The sequence below is a fragment of the Pholis gunnellus genome (assembly GCF_910591455.1).
Source record: "Pholis gunnellus genome assembly, chromosome: 15".
NCBI classification, from domain to species: Eukaryota; Metazoa; Chordata; class Actinopteri; order Perciformes; family Pholidae; genus Pholis; species Pholis gunnellus.
Window position 1 is genome coordinate 7313142 of NC_136542.1, and position 24224 is coordinate 7337365.

The 24224-nt window shown below is 41.7% G+C and overlaps 1 protein-coding gene across 1 annotated transcript; it reads left to right on the forward strand.

Annotated features, from left to right (window-relative positions):
- The first annotated feature begins 1480 nt into the window (after nucleotides 1–1480).
- On the forward strand, nucleotides 1481–23251 carry LOC306707585 (nardilysin-like). Its single transcript, XM_079175097.1, has 32 exons — nucleotides 1481–1524; nucleotides 2152–2377; nucleotides 2869–3088; nucleotides 3615–3696; nucleotides 4822–4975; nucleotides 5730–5803; nucleotides 5997–6092; nucleotides 6288–6410; nucleotides 8384–8441; nucleotides 9158–9231; nucleotides 9619–9688; nucleotides 9968–10045; nucleotides 11239–11359; nucleotides 13137–13195; nucleotides 13516–13570; nucleotides 13672–13776; nucleotides 14206–14329; nucleotides 14625–14711; nucleotides 15318–15437; nucleotides 15591–15642; nucleotides 16039–16189; nucleotides 17588–17715; nucleotides 17901–18063; nucleotides 18253–18284; nucleotides 18567–18705; nucleotides 18807–18854; nucleotides 18943–18995; nucleotides 19748–19831; nucleotides 20063–20153; nucleotides 20486–20602; nucleotides 21830–21919; nucleotides 22024–23251. The coding sequence occupies exons 2-32, from the start codon at nucleotides 2187–2189 to the stop codon at nucleotides 22246–22248; spliced, it is 3264 nt and encodes a 1087-aa protein (XP_079031223.1). The 5' UTR covers nucleotides 1481–1524; nucleotides 2152–2186; the 3' UTR covers nucleotides 22249–23251.
- The last annotated feature ends 973 nt before the right edge of the window (nucleotides 23252–24224 follow it).

The window sequence follows — 24224 nt, forward strand, 5'->3', positions numbered from 1 at the left end:
TGCAATTTCAGCCGAGCAATGGCTCTGTACTCACACCGGGGCTGCTGCAGTACGCCTGGCAGAAGAACTTTGCTCCGAAAACATCATTCATATAGTGTTCTCACAAGGGCTCCATTAGTGATCAATAGGATATATTTGTGAGAATCCGCTCAGTACTTTCATTTTCTGTCTGACTCCTCCAGAGCAAGTCAGAGGAATCAATATTACACAATAACATTTCTGTTAATTTTAATCAGACTGAGGAAATATTTATTCAGTGACTAATGGAGCTCTATTTTAAGCAATGTGGAGGTTTAAATGTGGTAGACCTACCATCATCTTTAAAGACGAGGCTGAGAAAGCTCAAACTGTAGTGGAAGCACGCCGCCGTCATCTGCACCGAGTGTCTTAATATTAGCTCAGGTGAAGACTGGACTTGGTGAATTAAAGGAGGAGAGGATGCCAAGTAAAGCCATTAGGATACAGGAACTCAGGCGTGTGTCTGGCTCGCCGGTTGTCATGGTTGCGGTGTTTATCACCTCTTTCTGCCGACATAAGCCCAGGGGCAAATCAGATTGGCTTCAGACAGAGAGACAGAGAGACAGAGAGAGAGAGGGAGAGTTGGTGAGTGAGGGGGAGGACATATTGGCACAGTGGAGGGGTGAAATGCCAACACGCTGCAGAGGGGAGGCTGAGGAAGGGCATTGGACAAATGTCAATGTGGCTTATTCATGATAAGATTTAGTTTTTAACCGTTTGACTGGGATTTGATGTCGAGTATATTACTTTAATTATGAGTTGATCATCAATCGATCTAATTTACCAAACCCTTACTTTAAATGTATCTTTATGCTCACTGATCTGAGCTTCATCCAGTATACAATGAATATATCAGGAGAACCATTAAAATTACAAATTCTTGACAGCCCTTAAAAATTCTGTGAGAAAATACAGACTGGTAATTGGACGCCTTTAAGAGGAGCATGGCTGGGAAGCATCTAAATCTCAGACCATTATCAAAAATCAGGTGTTAAATTTGCCCTACATCCCTCGTGGCCTATGCCTGCCACCTAGCGGGGCCTAAACCAATCATCCCTGTTTGCAGCCTCGTACAGGTGCATTAGGAGATGTGGGTGGTACGATTTACATAGGGTACTGTGGCTGACAAGGCAATTCACATCCAATTCACTTCAGACCGGCTGTATTGGCTAAGGAGGTACAAAAAAATGACATTTACTGGCGATGACAAGTGGTCGGTTGAACATCCTCAATCTAGCAGTCATAATCATAAACAGATGGCTAGCAGCTGCTGATTACATCCAGGTGGCAACATGCCGCTGTCCCTCTTCCTGCAGCTATCACCACTCCTGACTTGCACAGTGCGCACGTGTTGGCACTCAAACCACGCCTCTCTCTTCGCTTAGAACCAATCAGAGGGCGGCATGTAGAAGCACTGAATCTTTTCAGCGAATCAGAGCGCTCCTTGTTGGGGAGACGCTTGCATTCACACATGCTGAGGCCCTTCTGCTGTCAACAGGGAGGAAGGTATGGATACATTGTTGTCGCACCGGCTTCACGAAGTTCTTGTTGAAGTTTCCTTTCGGCTTTGCCTTTGAAACAGACTTTTAACCGAACCTGTTGAAGCTTATATTAAAGAATATTCGTAATATGCTGACATGAAGTACTTCTTTTAGCCCCGTAGCGCACTTATGTTTATCTTTCTATGTATGTAAATTACTCTTCTTGGCAGTTTTTATTGTGGTTCTTGGTTGCCTGTTGCTGTTTGAGTCCTGCAATTCATATGAGAGGTTCAGGGTTTAGGTTAGGGTGGCCTGGCTGAGCCGTATTTTAGCTGACACCTAGTTGAATAGGGCGAAACCACCAGACAGCCTGTGTGAATAGCTTTATTGTGGGCGCTGGCGGTGTGTGTGTGTGTTTGTGATAGTTCGGGTTCAGACCTGTAGGCCTCTTCCACAGAGGGGGGGCTCGGTTAATCTGCGTTGTCTCTGTCCCATTGATTTCTGAGCTTTCGTTTTGCGATACTCGCCTGTCAGGGAGGGTATACGTTCATCATAGCTCTCTTCAGGCTGACGCGGTGTGTTGCCGTGCTGACCGGTAAATTAGCGGTGACAGCGACCTGTCCTGTTGTTTACGGTCGCGCCTTGCTGTCAGCCCGCAGTGCCAAAGCCTCATCATCTGTGCCGAGGATGCCGCAGACAAACAAATCCAGAAACGCCCCAGCGTCTGAGTCCTCGGGCTCGGTCCAAGGTGGAGCCTCAGCAGAAGATGCAGACCCGGTGTCCCGGGAGGAGTGCCAGGCATCAGGGGAAGGAGGAGGAGAAGATAATATTGGAGACAGCGAGATCATCAAGTCCCCCAGTGACCCCAAACAGTACAGGTAAATTCATTCTCCTGAGTATTAATATTATGCATTGCATTGTAGCCCTGTCACATGATTTATCTTCTCTATTTCGTACTTTATTTTCAGTCACTATTATTTATATGATTGTTCATGCAATGATACACATGCAAGGATACTATTTTCACATATTCATGAACGTGAAAAATGACCCAGATCCACTAACCCAGATCCCAAAATGATATAGGGCCTCTCTTCCAGCTGGATCAGTACAGTTTCATTGTAGTTAGATGGGACAATTTCATGCTATGAGCACACATCAGTGCCTCAGGCCTCTTTGGGGCAAACACAGATACATTTGCTGTGGAAAAAGCATAGAAAAAAAGCAGTCTCACAGGGTATGAGATGCAGTCTGTAAAGAGACATCTGATTTAACCGCCTGTTCAGGAATACAAAAAAAAGAAATCGAACAATGAATACTGTAAAGAGCACAGAGAGCTCTTTCACCTTTTCGACTTTTATCCCTCCAGACACATCGTGCTGGACAACGGCCTGCGAGCTCTGCTCATCTCGGATTACAGAGGTCCAGCTGCGTCTGACGACGAGGACTCGGAGGAAGAGGAGGGCGACGAATCTGGAGAGGAAACCGAGGATGAGTCTGAGGACGAGGGTGACGATTTTGACGACGGGATGGGCAGTGATGATGAAGATGATGACGAGGGGAAAAAGAAAAAGAATGCAGAGAAACAGGTACTGCCGGGAAGTGTTTAATATAGAGCACCATTCAATTATTTGCAGACTAGACAACAAACGTGAGTCATTTTGAAACCAAAGAAATATGCGTTCAAATAAGATACGCAGATGTATGCAAGAGAGTTGTCAACACAAACAGTAAATTATTTATAGTATTGTTAAATACACAAACTTTTTTTAACCACAGTGCTACCTTAAACTTCCACCCAGACAGAGCTCGAGCTACTTAAAGTATATATTTTTGTCATTATCAACAAATACAATGGAAAGAACAAAACCATTGATCTATTGGTTAGTTTACTTGGTGCAAGTATTCACAGTAGCAGGACAGTTTATTTGGGAATGTCTGAAAATAAACTACAGTTCCCCTGTTCATGGACAGTGCAATGGTTTTGCTCATCCATGCGGTTTTAATAATATTTAATCAACAACAAAGGCCAATGGCACAGAGGAGTAATCTATAACAGGCAGTAGTATTACTATAATTATATTTTGTGTGTGTGTGTGTGTGTGTGTATATCAGTCTGCAGCAGCGCTGTGTGTTGGAGTGGGGAGCTTCAGCGACCCAAGTGACCTCCCCGGCCTCGCTCACTTTCTGGAGCACAGTGAGTATTCAACCAGAGAGGGTCAAATCATTTATTTAGAACATTTAAATACTCAACTTTGCTTGGTCAAGGGTCAATTTGCCCTCGAATTCAGTACTCTTACATCGCTGTCTATCGCCTATATCAAGTGAGTTTTATTTATGTAGGCTGTTCGACATACGATACTCTTACATACTTGGACTCTTTGACCAGAACGAAGCTCTACTTTAAAGGAGCTGTATTTGACATTCTAAACATTAATATAGCAGCAAACAAGTGTTTGCTATGTAAAGTTATATAGTGGAGTGATGTCTACCTGAGCAGAGAGGAAAGTCGCTCTCCCTCCGTGTGTGTTGAGCTTCTCCTTGCTTTGTTGACGGCCTGCTGCGCGTGCTGTTAGTGCATGTTCGTGCCTGTGATCGTGCCTGTGATCGTGCCCCACTGGTAAGCCCATACTGCGGTTACAGCTGATAAAGCCTTTCTCGACCGTCAACGTCGACATGTTGAGAAGCAATCGAAACGCTCCCAATCTTAGATCTTGCAACTTTAATGTGGGAAAAAAAAAGAGAAACCTCAGGAAGAGCAGCCATATTTAATGCATTCCAGGAGTTGTTTTGTTATTTTAAATTATTCAGTGTACCCTCTTTTCCTTAACCTGTTTTGTCTACTTGTACTTCAGTTAATATTCACTGACATTTCCCAGAATACCCTCCACCAAACAACAAAGAATGGTTTGGAACTTAAGTTTATAAGCGTTACGTCGCTCTCTTTTCTTGAAATGCCACGTATTTTTTTTTTGGAATTGTATTCCAGGCTTCTGATGCTACTGTCGGTGGCGAAATTGTTAAATCTGTGTCTTCTAACGATGTAAGTGATCTGTTTGAAAATAATTGTTTATCTATTCTTTCAGACTGTCATCAAAACACTCGCAAAATGTTAAAAACGCTATCAAATGTGGCTCAGCGGGAAATATAACGCCATGTCTGTTTGGCCAGCTTCCCACATAAATAAGAGAAAAACACAAATGCAAAGCACATCACCAAGCTGTGGTGGATTTTTCCTTTAAATTCCTTTTCTCTTTTGATTTACAACTCTTCTCACCCCCCCCCCCCCCTCCCCCTACTGTTTTTTTCCGTTGTGTCCCAGTGGTGTTCATGGGCAGTGAGAAGTACCCCTCAGAAAATGGCTTTGATGCTTTCCTCAAGAAGCACGGTGGGAGCGACAACGCCTCCACCGACTGCGAGAGGACCATCTTCCAGTTTGACATCCAGAGGAAAAGCTTCAAAGAGGCTCTTGACAGGTGAGGGAGGATCTGAGGGGTTTTTGTTGTTTGCGGAGCAGTCACTCTTAAGAAGTGGACTTCTTGAGAACCATCTGATCATTTTCAGATAAACACAGGAATAAGAAAAAGAGGAAGAAAACTCCAAAAAACACTTTAAGACATTTTAAAACCAAACCAAGTAGAAGATGACGTCTCTTTGGAAACTGTGGGACTCTTCCTGGTATACTTATACATACAGATAAAACATGCTTTCCTACTTTTAGCTTTTACTCTGTTGGTTATCAACAGACCAGGTCAGGATGGAGATGCACCAGCTTTTCGTAAATTCACCAAATTCACTAATACGTTTCTGTTTAACATCCTTCCTAAGTTTTCTTGCAAAGGTTGTTTTTTTTTCTTTAAATCCCACATAATTGCGTGCTTTATTTTGACACCTGTCAACCACCATAGTGCTCCCACTTGATAGCTGTGATTTTGCTGTGCCAAAGTTCGAGACCCCATGTATGGCGGAAGAATTTTTGCCAATACCCAGCAACATAAAGTATCACTAAAAAGATGTCTCACAATCTGATCAGTCATAGGATATAATGTAACATGGGCTTCTGATGTAAACTAACAGCCTCGGGCAAAGAGTTGAGGCTCAATCAGCTGCCTTCCATCCTGCTGTTGTCTGTATCAGTTTCCATCTGATTGTGTCTGTTTGACCTGTGTCCTTTCTCTCTGACTGGTATATGGTCCCTGATTATAGCCTCTTTGTCCCCTCACCTCTCAGGTGGGCTCAGTTCTTCATCTGCCCCCTGATGATCCGTGACGCCATTGATCGGGAGGTGGAGGCCGTTGACAGCGGTGAGTCCGGGTGACTCCGTGCGTCATTCCTCTGCGCTGAGAAGTTAAAGTTCAGCTGTTGTGCTCGGAGTTAAACTTTTCATCAGCAGCATTGCCGAGTTCTCCACACACAGCTCTTTTGCGCACCATTGATTAATGTTTTTCTCCGTTGCATCAAGGTATTTGTTTTTCTGCCTCTCCTTCTGTCCATCAGAGTACCAGCTGGCTAAGCCGTCGGACTCCCACAGGAAGGAGATGCTGTTCGGCAGTTTGGCCAAACCTGGACACCCCATGGGCAAGTTCTGCTGGGGTGAGTTGGTAAACACAACCGCTGGGACACATAATACACACAGGGCCTCCTTGGGGTATGTTCGGCAATAACAAACAGTAGTGCTGAGACAGACGCCAAGTTTCCTTTCTTGCTGATATCCCTCCATTTGTTAACTGTTCCTTTTTACAGTGTTTTAGTTCTGCTGAATTGATTGCTTACTTGTGACAACACCAGGCAATGCGCAGACGCTCAAGCACGAGCCAAAGAAGAAGAAGATCAATGTCTATAAGCGACTGCGTGCCTTCTGGAAGAAACATTACTCTGCCCACTACATGACTCTGGCTGTGCAGTCGAAAGGTCAGGAAAATGTACTCCATTTATTATACATAAAGAACCAACCTTATTAATAGATTGACATAAATTGAATTGTTTTCAATCATTTCATACAACAGATTAATGAATTGAAAAAGCAATCTGTAGATTAATGGACAATTAAAACATAATTAGTCTCAGCTCTAATAAGGATTCATCCATGTTCAGCCGACTGTGGTTAATCATTCCTGAATCAACTCAAATTGAAATAATTTCAGTCAGACACAGAATATATAACAAGTGTTGTCAGGGTTTCACAGAAAATATCAGCCAACTAATTAACTACTGCATGAAGGTAAAATAATGACTAGTGTTGACATTTGTGCTGAGAAACAGCTGAATTATTTGCCTTCTGAATTCCTGTTGAAACCTCTAGTGCTATTTAAAGCACCTCGAAAATCACCTACTGCGATGTGATGCGACGGTGTCATGATGGTTTCTGGATCCATTGGAAAGACAAAGATTATACATAGTATACTAAGGACATATGAAAACTGAGATTTAACTTCAATCATCATCTCAATTTGAAAGGAAATGTGACTTTTAATCAATGTTGTATATTGATTATAAACATATTACCGCCTTTTAAAGTTAATATGGTGAAGTTGTTGGAAAATAACTTTTTTTTTAGACATCCAGTGGATGTGGAACAACATTCATGTGGTGTATTGTTTGTGTCCACCATAACGAATGTACTTCTGTGTCTAACTCAATGTTGGTCTCCACCAACTCCTGCGGAACATGTCAGGCTGTTTAGCTGCTGAATGCTCCACTATATTCATCAGCTGGTCACTGACTTTGTCTTTCTGCCGGTCGGTGCAGGGCAGGTCGTGCACGGTGGGTTTGTGAGAGCTTTTTCTCTGAAACGGCCACAGCTGGAAACAACAATGAGAGTGAACCAAAACAGTAAAGTTGCGATCATTAGAAATTGTTTTTAAAGCAGCTTTAAGTTGTTATTTCTAAGATTTTTGGTCCAGGTTGTTCCATGTAAATGTCACGAGTATGTATTTCTGTAGGCAGACGAACTCTCCTCCTCGCGCAGCTTCCGTGTCAGAAATGCTGAAGAAGAGCAGCTTCTGTATCCATTTACAGCACAGCTAAACAAACTTGGCTGAAAGGACTCACTGTGTTGCATTGTTTTATTAAAGAATAAAGTCAATAATTGGCCTTTTTCCATCATGCTGTGAGCCTTCGATCACAATCTGATCTCATGCTGCGCGCGGGGCGGGAGTGTTTTTCCTCGAGCACAGATTGCCTGCAGAAAGAGGAGTGTCTTACATGAGACAGAGCCCAACTTTTTATTTATACTAGTGATACTGTCAGTATCGATATCCTGTGGGAGAGCGCTCAGTAAACAGGGAGGCTTTTATAATAATGAAAAATACATGCATGCCTTTCCTTTTTTATGAATCCCTTGTGTGTGTAATTTGAATCCCACACAGGAAAGAGGGCCAGTTACAATGAAACAACCGTATAGAACTACAGAATATAAATAGATTGTATTACAGAATGTAATGTAATTTCATTGAATGGTTATTGCGGGCACAATGCTGACCATGAATAGAATCCAAATAATAAAAAAGGACTGGAACCTCCTATTACTACTCAATAAGTTAGGTTTTCTTTATTGTAAAGATGATATTTTACTTCTTTATAACAATAAATCAGGTATATATCATCAAGTATCATTTGGTTTAAAAACACAGAAAGTGGTGACTTTTCATCTATTTGTTGACCTCAATTATACTATTAATCTATAATAATGAAACGGTTTAAAACAAAACCGTTGACGGATTGGGCATGTATGGGCTAAATGTAGTCGACACTGTTTGCTTTAGAACAAACAAACTGCATTTCACTGAAGACTCCCAAACCCAGAATTATGAGATTTCAGCCAGAAATATTGAGACGCACTCGAACTCTTAATTTATCCTTCTTCACTCGGCCTGTCCTTTTAGAGACGCTGGACACTCTGGAGAAGTGGGTGAGAGAGATCTTCAGCAAGGTGCCGAACAAGTGAGTATTGGAGAAGAGGCTCTCTCAGTCACAGTGATGAGGTGCCGGCGCGATATAGATTGAGCCTGAAAATCCTTTGAGACTTTGCTCAAATGTAAATGTCAAGCCTTCCTCTGTCTCGCTCTCGGCTCTATTTTTTACCTCGCTTCACCTCGTCGTCTATCCCCCCCCCGCTCCCCCCCCAACTCCTGAAAGAGATAATTTTTTTCCCTAAAGTCAAACTGGATTAGTGTTTTCTGACAGAACTCCACTTCTATTTGCTTTATGAGTCCCTGCGGCAGGTTTCTTTTGGAGAATCGACATGCATATCAATGCTTTCATTTCAGTTAAGGGATTACATGCTCCTCTATGTGTTGACGAATTTCTCTCATCCATTTGTTTGCGAAGTATTGTACAGCCTTAACTCCTTTTTAGATCAATTAAATGTATTATTATCACTCTGAAAACATATGAAAAGTTAACAATTTGGAGTTTGGCAGATGCTATTTCTGTGAAATTGTACGTGCTAATTGGAAACGGTTATCTTTAAACTTATTCAATTATCTCTCATTATAAATAGTGGGTGTAATTATTCTAAAACAGCTGTTTTCTTCAAAAATATTACAAACAAAGCATTATAGTGGGTTTAAAGCAGGTTTAATGACATAGTGGCTTTGTTGTTTTGATGGTTATCTTCTTATCTCTGGTTTCCCATGATTCTGTGTTTGTGTCCACAGTGGTCTGTCCGAGCCAAATTTCTCTGATATGCTGGATCCTTTTGACACGCCAGCCTTTAACCAGCTCTACAGAGGTACGGATCAATCCCACGGCACATCTCTAATTACTGAACACATCTGGTGTAGACTGCAGTAGTTCCCAACCTCTGAATGTCTCTTGAGGGGGTCAGGAGATGGTTTAAGGGATAGTGATGCAGGAAAGAAAATGTTTCTGCAATTCCGCTTATTTCTTTACATTACTTAACAATTTTAGCTTTTGAATAGAGCAATCTAAAATGGAATAAAAAAAAAGGTTGAACTGCTTACAATGTGTGAACAAATGCAAATTGGATGTTGCAGGGTCTCGTAGCGACTTGTTTTAACGGATCACAGGCCAAAAAACAAACCAGTAGAAGTAAGCAGCAGCCGTTGTTGTCTTTCTATCGTGGTGTTGCTCTAACTGTCTGTCTGTGTGTTTGCAGTCGTCCCTGTGAGGAAAGTTCATGCTTTGAATATCACTTGGGCCCTCCCCCCTCAGGAGAAATACTACAGGTGAGCCACGTACAGTGGATATACAATATGTACGGTACAGGGCACATAGATCCAGAACTACACAACCCACAGCAGACCATGCCTTCCTCTGACTTAGACTAAATTGCATCAAAAGTGTTGTTTTTTTTTCACGTCGCTGTCTTCTTTCTCCAGAGTGGTGCATCTTCATATAAAGGGCCTCAGACCAGCCAAAAGATACAATGTTTGCCCTGATTTTAGAGGGATTGCATCAATGTTTTTTTTGTTTCTCCTTTTCATGTTCTTCCCGCCTCTTCTCAGAGTGAAGCCTCTTCACTACATCTCTTGGCTGATTGGCCATGAAGGCACAGGAAGCATCCTCTCAGTGCTCAGGAAGAAGTGAGTGTTATTGCCTCTGTCTATTTGTTTTTCTGATTGAAGGGCACTCCAAAAATCCAATTAAAAGGTCTTCAATTTGCTTGGTATACATGAGCTTTTTCCAGCTCTGAGTGCGACCCGAGTGTTCGCGCCCAATCTTCAAACTATACACTTTGCCAGCCCACTTGACAATGTGATTCATACATTCTCATCCCATCATGGACGTGGCTGTACACGAGTGTTTCAGCCTCTTGTTGCTAAGTAGCAAAGTGATGCGACAAACCCTCTGTAGTCCCACAATACCGAGAGCCCATCTAATAGTCCCTTTAACATCAGCACCACTTGGAGCGTTTGATAGAATATTTCTATTTACTGTGTGTGTGCTTTTTTTCAATTGTTGATAAATGACAGTGAAATTTGAGTGTACTCGGTTTGAATTCCCAGTCGAACCAAACTGCTGAGGCGGTGGAGTGGTTGTTTTTATTGAGTTCAGACAATCACAACATCGAGGGCCGAGAGGCTTGTTTGAAATTGGGCCTCTGTTGTGCCCCTGCAGTGAAATTAGGGAATGGTCTTTCTATATGTGTGTCCATCACACAAACTGTGTGGAACACTACTGATCAGATGCATTAAAGTTTAGTTTGCGGGCTTTGGTGCATTTATTATGCAACCGAATAAATCTCTATACCGCTGGTTTCAGTTCATGTCAGTGCAGTGTGAAAACGTTCAGAGATAAAACTCTCTTGGTGCGAAACATCACAGTCTGCATCATTTCTTCTTGTCTGGTAATGCAGTGCAGACTCTTCACAAACAACCGTTGCTGTTAAAGTGCATCATCATACCATGAGAACATGTCTTCATGCAGATAAAAGCAGACATGATGTGACGAAATACCCAGCTCTGCAAGTTGTTGCTCCTTTTTTTTAAATGAATGAAAGGCTGCCTGTAAGGCCGGGCCATTGCTTAACGGAATGATATAGCGTGTCATTTCTTCAATCTGGGATTTGTGAAGTGGTGCTGACTGCCTCAAAGGGACCACAACAGTGTTTGTTAAATTGTCTGCAATCAAGAAGCATGAAATGACATATGTTCTACTTCCTGCGCTGCTCACACTTCAACACAATGTGCATTCTCTTTCCAGTTCATGGCAGTAGAAAGAATCTTCACCGGCTGTCCTGTTTTCATAATCGGTGTTAATGAGTTGTTGTGTTTAGGTGCTGGGCTTTGGCTTTGTTCGGAGGCAACAGTGAAACTGGCTTTGACCAGAACACCACCTACTCCATCTTCTCCATCTCCATCACCCTCACCGATGAAGGTTTCCAAAACTTCTACGAGGTAAATGAAAATCTCTTTTTGACTCTTCTTCTCTTTATTATTCGTCCGTCCTCTGGATTCATGGAAACACGCTGCCGCTCTGGCCTGAGATGAGGAAGTCGGGCAAAAAAGAATCGAGCGGCGGTTTACGCATTTATCTCCAGTTCACAGTGTATCATCCGAATCATTTGTTGTCAGATCATAGAGAATCATTCCGTGTAAGTTGTCGTACCCTGCATGGACCCAGCTGGCCTGTCTTGTTTTTCATGAATACAACAGGTGACTTCAAGGGAGCAATCTGTCTGTTTCCATGGCAATGTGTGTCTTAAACAGGGAGGCAGTTGGCAATCGTTCAACAGGAGACTTTTTCTAATGATTAATGGAAAAAAAAACGATTCAGTCAACAAACTTGCATTGATAAATGCTGCAACAGCCTTGAGGATGCTGTTTGATGAGAATGTCGGCCTCATGAAACAATATCTTCAAATGTTTTTTTTTCTTAAATTTGCTTCTTTTTTTTTTATGTCAAAATAAAATTCATGAGGTGTTCTTAAAGTGCAGAAATGTTTAACCTGTGTTCTTCTTATAATGTCAAACCAAATTCAAACCGTGTGCCAGTTGATCCTAATTAGCAGGTAAACGCTCAATAAAGAGACTGCAGGGCCGTGTGCACACACAGAAGTCAAAAAAGAAAAACTGAGAGAATTAAGTCAAGAATGCCCAAACAAGAGCACCCGACTCCAAATATAAAAAAAAAAAAAAAAAAAAGCTTGAATAATACTGAAGGTACTTCTGGAGCAAATGAACACCAAATAAGATGTCCTATTTTGTAGCGTCGGTAGTGGATATAAAATAAAACCATAGAAAGACATGGGATGCTATTACTCCAGTAAAGTGAAGGAGGGCTGATGAAGTAAAAGATGGCGCCGTCTCTAAAATAGTTTCCCGATAGTTGATGTAAATTGATTTGTAGCATTTATTTATTTTAAAAGACCATAATGCTTTTTAAAAATGAAAATAACTATTAAAATGTGTTTTATAAATGACAAATATATAATTTAGGTCCTATAATATTCTACAACAGTAGAATGAAAGAAAAACGCAATAACACATTACTTTGAGTTAATTTGCTCACATTATTGCTGCAACATGTCGGCACTACAGTGTGCTTAAGTGTGCTCTTGAGTGTGAGTGCGTATATTCTGTTCTTACCTAAGAACAAATCTCACAAGAGGAATTATTGGTGAAGATCAGAATCTCTTTGAAAACCGCATCGGTGGGTTTTTAAGGACGATTTGTGAATGAGGCCCATTGACGCCACTCGCATGTCTTTACGATTACAGCTGTCTATACTCTGTGACTTGCATCCATAGCAACCGTTACGACATACTTGTCTTCCTTTTTCTCCTCTAACAAAGATTATAGACTGTTGTTCACAGATAATGATTATTACTCTTTATTCACAAAGGCGGAGGGGACATTTTGATTTACATGTTTGAGTCTCTGAAAGGGAGCGAATTACATTACTTTCTATTCAGCATTTAGTATTCAAATGATTGTCCTAGTTTGTTCTAATGACTGTAATCAAATCACTATTCAACAAGATTGCCTTGCATCAGTGTTATTTCTGTGCTTTATGAAAGTTAACTGTAATTTTCACTTGACCTACATCATTTTTGGAGAAAAAGAGGTAATTACAATAATTTTACTGACAAAATGATCGTGGCAATCGTTCATTAAAGCAGAAGGACTTTTAAGTTATGACATCTTATTTATGTGACTCTGTTGTCTTTCACAGGTGACTCACCTGGTGTTCCAGTACCTGAAGATGCTGCAGACACTCGGACCACAGAAAAGGCACACACACACACACACACACACACACACACACACACACACACACACACACACACACACACACACACACACACACACACACACACACACACACACACACACACACACACACTCACAAAATAACAGAACAAACTGCCCTTGTAGAACTTCTATGTTCTGTTTTTTTGGTACATTGTGGTCTAGGAGGTAGTTATTACCGCATTATACCGCTCATTATAAATGTATACCTTTTATTCTTTTTGTTGTTTTAATGAGATGTTGTGAGGTTCTGTCTGGGATGCATAAAGATAATAATTCAATCTTTTTGTTCATGCGTTCAGAGTATATGATGAGATTCAGAAGATTGAAGCGAACGAGTTTTACTATCAGGAGCAAGTAAGAATCCAAATATTCATGTGCTGCTGTATTTGAAGATTTATGGACAATTTAATTTAATATTGTGATTTTATTAGTGACAATGGTTTCCTCTTTGTCAGATTGACCCTATAGAATACGTCGAGGACATTTGTGAGAACATGCAGCTGTTCCCTAAAGAAGACTTACTGACAGGAGATCAGTTGATGTTTGAGTTCGACCCAGAAGTAAGTAGTTCAGTAGTTCGGGGAGTGAACCAGTTCAGGATTTTATTCTAAAATCCTATATTTCCTTTTTTAGATACAGATGTTAATGAAAAGGGTCACTGGAAAGTGGAAAAATATAGACATTTTACTCCGTCTGATATGTTAATGCTTGTATAGAAAAGACCATTATGTGCCAGAAATATATTTTCTCGAGTTGTTGGTTCTGTCTTTGATTGGTGGATATTATTTTGCATCAAACGTGACAGTCTAATTGTGGCTTTGCATATTTCTCTGTGATGACAACAACTTCCGTTCAGTTTTGCTGCCTCTTACTGTGATTGACAGCCAAAATTGTTTTCACATAAACAAGTAATTTAGAACAAATTTCTTTGCTGAAGAATTGACTGTTTGTTTGTTTGTGTGTGTGCGTGTGTGTGTGTGTGTGTGTAGGTGATCAGTGGAGCTTTGTCCCTCCTCACCCCTGAGAAAGCCAACCTGATGCTGTTGTCACCAGAACATGAGGGCCAGTGTCCCCTCAGGGAGAAGTGGTTTGGCACACAATACAGTGTCGAGGGTGCGTTTCTGTGCGTGTGTGTGTGCGTGCGCTCCCCACAATGTAGTCATTCAGTGAATACATTGTCTTTTTCCCCTTGTGGGGTGATATTCAGGATGATATAATGCAGCTAGCCAGCAGCAGAAATGCCAGCATTTATCTCTGTCTTTTAGATGGCGAACAATAGTGTTTTCAATGCACGGAAACCAATATTTCATTTCTTTCTGGCATTAAATCTTTAGGTCGCTCATTTCCAAACATTAATCTTAAGTCCAAATGTTTCTTATGTGCTAATAGATGTTCTCTCTTCATGCAGACATCCAGCAGGAGTGGATGGAGCAGTGGACAGGAAACCTGGAGCTCAACAGTGACCTCACCTTTCCGGCTGAAAACAAGTTCATCTGTGAGCTAGTAAACTTTGTGCACTACGGGCCAAAAAAGTAGATTGTTGTGGCCCAAAATTGCCGCATGTATCTTAGAAGTGTCCAACAAGATGATCATGAACAAGACTTGTTCCTGCACTGTGTACTTTGGCTCCCCATTCATCCATCCAACAAATGCAGTAATCAGATATATTGACCAGACTGGGAGGAACAGAGCATTTTGGTCAGTGTATTCTGTCACTGTGAACTCGCTGGTCTTCCTTTTAATTTAAGTCCAGCAGTGGAGAGACGCTGTGCATTTTAAGGCTGAAGATTTAAAGCCAAACAAGGCACCTCTGGTCTGATACCTTTTGGCATTGTGCTCCGTTTATACATTCTGCTGGTAAAGCGCCACATTGCCATAACTGATCAAATGTGAAGAAATGATGCAGCTCCCCTTATATGCCCAAGGCTTATTGAATCATTTATTAGGGTGGGTGGGTGGGGCGACATCTTTTACAGTCTTGACAACCCGCTGCATGTGTATCCCAAACTGGACATATTGAATTGTTGAAAGTCACACATTATTTATGAGATTGCACCAAGCAGGAATTGTGATTTTTCATTGTTTATGTGCATTTCTTCAGCCACTGACTTCTCCCTGAAGCCGTCTGACTGCCCAGACACTGAGGTTCCTGTCCAGATAGCCGACAGCGACAGGGGATGCCTGTGGTATAAGAAGGACAACAAATTCAAAATCCCTAAAGGTGAAATATGTGGGAGTGTGTGTGTGTGTGTGTGTGTGTGGACGCGTGGACGCCTGTACTGTGAGCGTCAATTAGCATGCAAGCTGTTTCCACAAAGACTTTTGATGGCATTTGAGAGGTGTTGACACTCGCTTGTCCTTTTTCCTGCTGCAGCCTACATCAGATTCCACTTAATCTCTCCTGTAATCCAGCAATCTGCTATGAAGTAAGTTCAGGCTCAAACATGCCCTTGTGAATACAGTGTTTGTTTTTTAGCTGTAACGCTAATTAACATCTTTTTTATTTTTTTAATGCCATTGTTTGTTTTCTCTCTCTTTCTGCTACTACAATGACATCCCCTTTTTCCTTTCATGACTTCAATCCTCCTTTTTACTTCCTTCTAACCCTCTGTCCTTCCCTACTTTTCATTTATTCAATTACCTTGCTCACTGTCTGGATGCCTTCTCCTTTCTTCCCTTCCTCTATTCCTTCTCATCCCCCCCCCCCCCGCATCTCACCCTTCTCACCTCATTTCCTTGCTATATTTCACTTTATTCCTTAACCTCCTCCCCATCATTTCTCTCCCTCTCCACCCTTACCTCCGTCCTCATTCCCGCTCCAGTGTGGTCTTGTTTGACCTGCTGGTCAACATCCTCGGCCACAACCTTGCCGAGCCGGCTTATGAGGCTGAAGTGGCCCAGCTGGAGTATAAACTGACGGCCGGTGAGCACGGCCTGGTCATCAAGGTTAAAGGATTTAACCACAAACTGCCTGTGAGTGAATGAATCCGGAAAACCCGCACACACAAACAGCTATAGATACGATCTATATGCATCACCACACACTGATCATTATTTTGTCATATGCGCCATAGCCCATAAAGTATAGACTTTAATTCCTGTGTATTGCTTGGCTACATGTATATAACATTATTTTAGATTACTAACTTTTTTATACCACTTTCTAATAAAGCATGATTTACCTTTTGTCTATAAGTGGTAAATAAAATCTGTGTCAATGGTAATCGATCATTAATTAAAGCTTTATAGATCATAATCGGCGTTTGGGTGGAGGTTATTCCCCCCTCTATTTGTCACACCCTGACACCAAATAGTTGGTCGTATAATTGGCTTTATGGTGATCGTTAAAGCATTAAAGGGATAGTTGCACATTTTGGGAAATACACTTATTCGCTTTCTTACTGAGTTAGATGAGAAGATTGATACCACTCTCCTGTCTGTGTGTTAAATATGTAGCTGGAGCCAGCAGACGGCTTAGCTTAGCTTAGCATTTGGACTGAAAACAAGGGGGAAACAGCTAGCCTGGCTTTGCTTTAATTTACTATGAAGTAAATGTTGATTGCACAGTAAAATGGCTGTAGAATAATGACACCAGTGGTGCTTAGATTTGTTTTCTATAAGCCTCGCTTCCACTGTGCAATTCTTTCTGCCAACAGGTACCATCTCTGGTAAATAAGATTGATTTAGGCTCAAAGCTGTGGAAGACAAAATGCAGTATATCCTGTGCAGTGTTGCCAACTGTTTCCCAATGAAAGTAGCTAGCACTAGCTATAAAAGTCGCTAAAAGCAGCCAGATGAAGTCATGCGCTCATTTGCATATTGGCGACGTCATCGTGCAATCATTTACATTCAGCTTAGTGGTTGCGTCAATTGCAGCAAGGGAGAGACTGCCTGCGGTCGGCACAGGAGGAAAGGAGAGACCCTGTGCTTTTGGCAGAAGATTACATTACAGCATTGGGAATGAATTACAATAAAGTGTGTTTGAATATCATTCTAGCTTTTTCCCTGATGGTCTGAATAAGTTGCTGAATTTGTTGCTAGTCGTAGTAGGCTCTGAGTGAGACTGCAAGCGATCAGTTGTTTTTGCGACAGCGGCGCCAACAATAATACCACTTGGAAACACTGGGGATGGGGGGGGGGGGGGTGGTTGGTTGTCTTTTGCAGCTTTAACTTTTGGAGTGAAAGTGATGAAGCGTATTTCCCAAAATGTCGAACTATTCCTTTAAGAAATTATTTATAAACAACTGCTCTTGCTCCTTCATTTGGAAACCTCTTCGAACAGTCCGCTTGTGTTTGTATTGTTTTGATGCATGGTGATGATGGTGATTCATCTTGCCTGTATGGCCAAATCAACTGTATATCTCTCTTTAGCTGCTGTTCCACCTGATCATTGACCACCTGGCTGATTTCTCTGCCTCCCCTGGCGTCTTCAGCATGTTCGCAGAGCAGCTCAAGAAAACCTACTTCAACATCCTCATTAAACCTGAGAAACTCGGCAAGTGAGTGGTTTGCCTTCTGTCTTTTGACATTTCCAGCTTACTTTCTGTCTTATCTTCAAGTCTGTGATGCCTTCTAGTGGTGAAATGTGTGACAACCCTGAATGTGGAAAAAAACCACTCCTGCTCTTGTTGTCCTCTTTTCCCCTCTCCCTCCCTCCTCCCTCTCCTCTCCTCCTCTCTCTCAGGGATGTGCGTTTGCTGATCTTGGAGCACTCTCGCTGGTCCATGGTGGAGAAGTATCAGGCTCTGATGGCCGGTCTGACCAGCGATGAGCTGATGGACTTTAGCCGCCAATTGAGGGCCGAGCTGTACGCGGAGGGACTGGTGCAGGGCAACTTCAGCGGCGCTGTGAGTGGATGACAGGCAGTACACAGACAAGTAGATTGATTAACCATACAATTAGCTGATGAGCTAATGAATCGCTTAATGTTGTGTGTCTGCGCTTGCGTCAATTAATTGTGAGCGAACTTGACACTGTTCTCATGTCGTACTCTTATCGTTACCTGTTCATGATCCTGTATTGTATTGTCTCCACAGGAGTCAGAGCAGTTCCTGCAGTATGTCACAGAGTAAGTCAGTTATTACACTGAATGTATTCCATAACGAGAACACCAATACTATGCAATCAAATGGATTTGTTTGCCGCCATACACAGTAATTTGCATTCGCTTCAATTGTTCACGCCATGATTCCCCTTTCACCTTCTTTACTTTTTCCTTTTATTCCCTCTTTTCAAACTTCCTGCCTCCTTTCTCCCTTCCTCTGCTCCTTACCTTCTCTTGTTCTCTCTTTCCCTTTTCCTTCCTCCTCCGTTCCTCCCATTTTGTCCTCCTTTATTTTCCCTCTGGCAGAAAGTTGCAGTTCTCCAAGCTGCCAGCAGAGGTGCCGGTGATGTTCAGAGTAGTGGAGCTTCCTCTGAAGCACCACATCTGTAAGGTCAAATCACTCAATAAGGGAGATGCCAACTCTGAGGTCACTGTTTACTACCAGGTACAAGCACATCTGCAGTGCATCAGGTCCTTCACAGTCTGACTTAAACATATTCCAATATAGATATTTATTATTTCTGCACCTTTTATCTTTTCATCTAGTCTGGCCCAAAGCTCCTGAGGGAACACACACTGATGGAGCTTTTGGTGGTGCGTTTATTTCTCTAAATGCATTCATTGATTAATTCATTCATTGAGTCATTCCTCCATGCTAAACTGAATTGTTGTTGTCTTGCAGATGCACATGGAGGAACCCTGCTTTGACTTCCTCCGGACCAAAGAGACTCTTGGGTAAGTGTGGTTATGTTTTCATTAAAATGTTTACTTTTTTAAAAGGGAATGTGCCACATTTGGGGAAAATATAATCTGAATCAGTGTGTTTCCTTTAAACTTTTCTAACTTTCAAGAGAGAAGTTGAAACTCATCTGCTTTTCAACTTGTACTAAATGTTACCCACATTATTAAATGCAATTTATTTACTGTTTATTTAGCTTATTTGTCTCTTTAAGAAAATATCCTGTTTAGCATGTTTTAAATGTTTAGTATCTTTTTATGTGTATTATCTTTTGTGAATCACATTGTGCTTATAACTAATACATTTTATTCATATTTTTTCAAGACAAGAATACAAAATTTAGCAACAATAACTCTATTTTTTCCACAAGAGTTATGTGCAAATTGAAGACATTTTACTTTCTGTGTCTGCCTAATTCCTCTCTTTATTTTTGTATTATTATCATTAAGCTTTGCAGAAGAGCAAATGTGTGCTGATCTTGTGAAGAAACTGAAGCTATTTTTAAGCCTCCACTTGACTCCATACATACATACATTGGGACAACGCTTTTCACTTTTATCCGCAGTTCAAATTGTCTCTTCTGTTAGATACTACATTTTTAAATCCCAATTTCCTGCTTTCCAAAGTGTTATTTCTATACAAAGTCACAGACATTAACTTTTGGCAAATGTAACGCATTGTCTTGTCTAGGTATCTGCTTCTCAACATCTCTCATCCGAGCTGTCTGTTTTCACGTCTCCCTCTGCAGGTACCAAGTCTACCCCACCTGCAGAAACACCTCAGGCGTTCTGGGTTTCTCCGTCACGGTGGAAACACAGGCCACAAAGTTCAAGTGAGTCTGCAACACAATCGTAACCTTTCATTCGCCCAAAGCAAGACACGGTTTATCTTAACTGCTTTTCCCAAAGCCAGGGCATAATTTATCTTACTGTTCACTCAAATGCAAGATACAATTTTTCTATCTGGCCCTGGAAAGAGAGAAGCGGGTGGAGCTGATAAATGACTAAGTCAAATACACCCTGTAGCCTATAATATATCTCTCTCATGAACTTTTCTCTCACAGTACCGAGCTGGTGGATTTAAAGATTGAAGAGTTTTTGGCGTCGTTTGGGGAGACGCTCAATTCTCTTTCTGAGGAGGCCTTTACTACCCAGGTCTGTATCTGTGTGCGTGTGTTTGTGTGTGTGCATTTGTGAGTTTCTTTCAAACGTAGATAGGTTACAGCTAATTATGTTTTAGAAATGTCAAAAGTTTCAAGTTACTTTGGTGGATTAATAACACATTTCCTCGCCATGTAAGACCCAGCTTTACAATCTGTTGTTGGATTTTACACACGGTTGACTTCTGGAATAATTAAAAGTGTGTGTGTGTGTGTGTGTGTGTGTGTGTGTGTGTGTGTGTGTGTGTGTGTGTGTGTGTGTGTGTGTGTGTGTGTGTGTGTGTGTGTGTGTGTGTGTGTGTGTGTGTGTGTGTGTGTGTTGTACAGGTGACTGCTTTAGTGAAGCTGAAGGAGTGTGAGGACACACACCTCGGGGAGGAGGTGGACAGGAACTGGGACGAGGTGGTTACACAGCAGTTTGTGTTTGACAGGCTCAACAGAGAGGTGAGGACAATGACACACACACACTATCAGCTAAATGGACAAATGAATGCAGACATCCTCTTTACGCTTGAGGACCATGTATTTTCTCTTTAGTCATTCCCTTACTGTACTAGTTTACTTTAAATTGTGTTTATCTCTTGTTTCAATTGCTTGTACTTTGGCACTTTTTAAATTGTAAAACTTTCACCTTTACCGTGTTTTTATTTCCCTGTAAAGCACAATTAATTCCGCTGGTGTAAATAAAATTGCCTTGCCTTGCAGAAGAGCACATACACAACATGAACATGACCAAAAGGCCAAGAGCTATCATTGCCATTATGATGGCCATATATTACAAAAGTACAAGTTATTAGATTTTCATAGTTTTAAACATTTTGCAGATGCTTGCTTCATCATTAAGGTTTGCATGCAATGTTCATAATGCCGAAGGATAGTAGCAGCAGGGCAACGAAGGTAAATACTAGAAGAGACTATTTTGTACAATACAGACAAGTCTTCTCAGTCTGAGCCACTCGCTACTGGAACAGCGTTCCTATTGAATTAAGAGAGAGCACTAATTACCTAACCTTTAAACTTAAACCCAGAGAGACGGCTCAAAGCAAACCAAAGCTGCAAGCATGAGTGATCTTACTACCTCATCCCTGGCACTGCTGTTACACACCTTCATTATTTACATATCTGCTTCTTTTGTATTGTATTGTATTGTATTGTATTGTATTGTGCTGTGTTGTGTTATACTGCAGTGCTTGCTGAAGCATCGTATTGATAATATTAGGCCTCTAATTTGTAATAACCTGCCCAGGGACTACATATGAGAATGATCTCATTAGCTACCTGACACATTTACATTGAGGTGGAAACAACTTTGCCATCCCACTTTATACATTTAAGACCAATATATACTTTATTTTGTAACTTTGGTTTGCTCTCCACAAACTCCTGAGGGGAATAAATCTGTCTCTTTATCTGCAAGACGCTTGACTTTCTCCACCAGCTAGAAAGTGTGTTTGTCCACCATTTCCTGCTGCACAGTGGCTTCCTCTGAGCTTCTCTGCTGAGAGCTGTTGCTGAAAACTGGTTGGATAACGACGGTTGATTGTCTGAACCATCCCCTATATGAGCCATAAAACCACAACCGGAAGACAAAGAGGCTAAACTTTCAATGAAGGGCACTTGTCATTCTGTCCTCCTGGTGTTCTTACCGTCAGTGCTTCTGTGTGTTTTTAGATCGAGGCTCTGAAGCAGATGACCAGAGCTGAGCTGGTCTCCTGGTATAAACAACATCAAGGACAGAACAGCCGCAAACTCAGCATGCATGTAAGCAATTCCTTTGTTTGTAGAGAGACAGAAGGCTATTTTTCTTTTTCCTTCACTTTTGCGTGCGTGCGGCGACACATTAAATGAATCCCTGTCTCCTAAAGGTGGTGGGATTTGGTGCTGAAGAGAAGGACGAGGACGCTGGTGGTCAGAAACAAGAAGGACAAGAGTGCAAAGAGGAGGATTCAAGTGGCTCTACCTACGGCGAGGTGTCCAAGCTCACCTACCTGCCTGCCTCACCCAAGATGGCGGGTGCTGTAGCCATCATGGACATCTCTGCTTTCATTGAAGGCCTGCCCCTCTTCCCCTACCACAAGATACTGGAATGAACTCCTGCTCAGACTGTGACACCCACAGCTTTGCCTCTCATGGACTCTGTCTCATAAGAGATGCAGGCACGTAATATGTGGAGGTGAAGGAAGGTTAAAATGGCTTTGGCTCCTCTCTGGACCTGGATTCTGCCTCTACGGCTCCGCTGTAGTTTTTACCCACACCGTGTGCACAGGCAAAAGGCCTGGAAGTGATGATAGAGTTTTCTTTTAGCTAAGTGATGATCTTTTCTGCTTTCTTACACTCAATTATTTTATATCCTCAGACACCGGGAGCGTGGGAGCGCTCCATCTATTCCTCTATCTCACACTGACGGAAAATCTTTGGAATCAAATTTTCATTTATTTGGTTCTCTGAGCTCTGCTGTTATTACAGCTCCGAATCCCTGTCTTTTCCACTGTTTGTGGAGCCGCAAAACTGAGTTTAATACCATTTAAAAACACAAATCAACTGTGAAAACTGCAGAACTGCTGAGTGCTTTGAACTCCAGACGTGTGTCTTTGAGCGATCGTGTGCTGGATTTCAAGCTCTGCTGTGCGCTACTGTTATTAGCTGACCTAGATCATGCCCTGGTATGAAACTGCAAAGAGAATAAATCAATGAGTGATGAGTGACTGAGTGAAGCAACGTGCTGACTGCAGAAAACACACTTCAATCTATTAAGTAGGAAAAAGTACCAACACTTGTGAAATGTCAAGTCTGTAATTCTGTTTATTTAGATTTTTTTTTTTTAATGGATTTTATTTACTCTACCAGCTCATACTAAAGGTGGACGTAATTTACATTTACACTATTTTGACATTTTTTAGATTTGTTTTGGCAGCTTATCTGACACATGCGATTTCGTAACATATACCAAACACTGCAGACGGCCGAGTATTGCTAGAATCCACTGTGCGCAAATCAAGCACATCTTTTTTGAAGTCTGAAGTGAATACTGGTGACTCAGTATTGCGTCAGCTGTTTAATTACCACAGGTTTAATTTATGTGCAAATCGTACATTCAGCTCCTCGCAGACTCTCTACCTTCTTCTCCCGGAGGAAAAGGTTGTTGCAGGCGATACTGTGTAGGGCTTGTGGCTGGTGACACTCTGCACTGTTGAAATGTAATTAAAAACTAATCCGGAGCCCAGCACAGCAGAGCGTGTTAACATAATTGACTAATATGCCCACGGGGAAGCCTCATAGTGTAGCAAAGTCTTCACCTGCAGTAGCCTCACACATAATGATAAGTGTGCTACCTGTAGGATGACAAACCAGTCTGTCCACATAAACAGCTCTGTTGGTACTGCGGGTACAATATACGGCCATAAGTATATGCACCACAAAACATGTTACCGGTTTGTGATACAAAACCATGAGAAATAATCTCGTGCTTCTGGGAGGATTTCCACACGATGTTGGCGCGTCGCTTTCAGGTTCATCACTCTACTATGTACAAGGAAATTGTCCTGTTAAATCAGGAGAGACGGGGGCCTTGTCGAGGTTTAAAATTGGCACCAGCCAAATACTGGTGTAATGTGTCCGTTAGCTTCATTCACCGTGAAGTAAAAACTATGGTAACTTAATTAATTAGTGGCAGGTGGACAACCACGTTGTTAACCTCGGTACCGGTTGGGGTGAGGGCTTAGGTCGGGTTATGGTAGAGAGTAAGTTAGCAGAGATAACTGCTTCAGTCTAGGGTAAAGTTAACCTAATGCACTGAAAAGAAGCATACTGTATATAATTCATAACTCATTGCCAAGAAAGAGAGAGAGACTGTAAGGAAGTAGCAGTGTGTTAGCAATGCACAGTCACATTAAAAGAAAATGACTGCACTTAAAATGTGTTTTCCGGCATTAATAAGAGTACAGATTTAAGAGAAACATTTAAGGGAGCCCCAGATTAAAATAAATGAAAATCCGACCTGTGTGATAGATTGTGGTGTTACACTCCCAGTTCTTGATAGTGTGTTGGCACTTGACAGGTTCTGAGT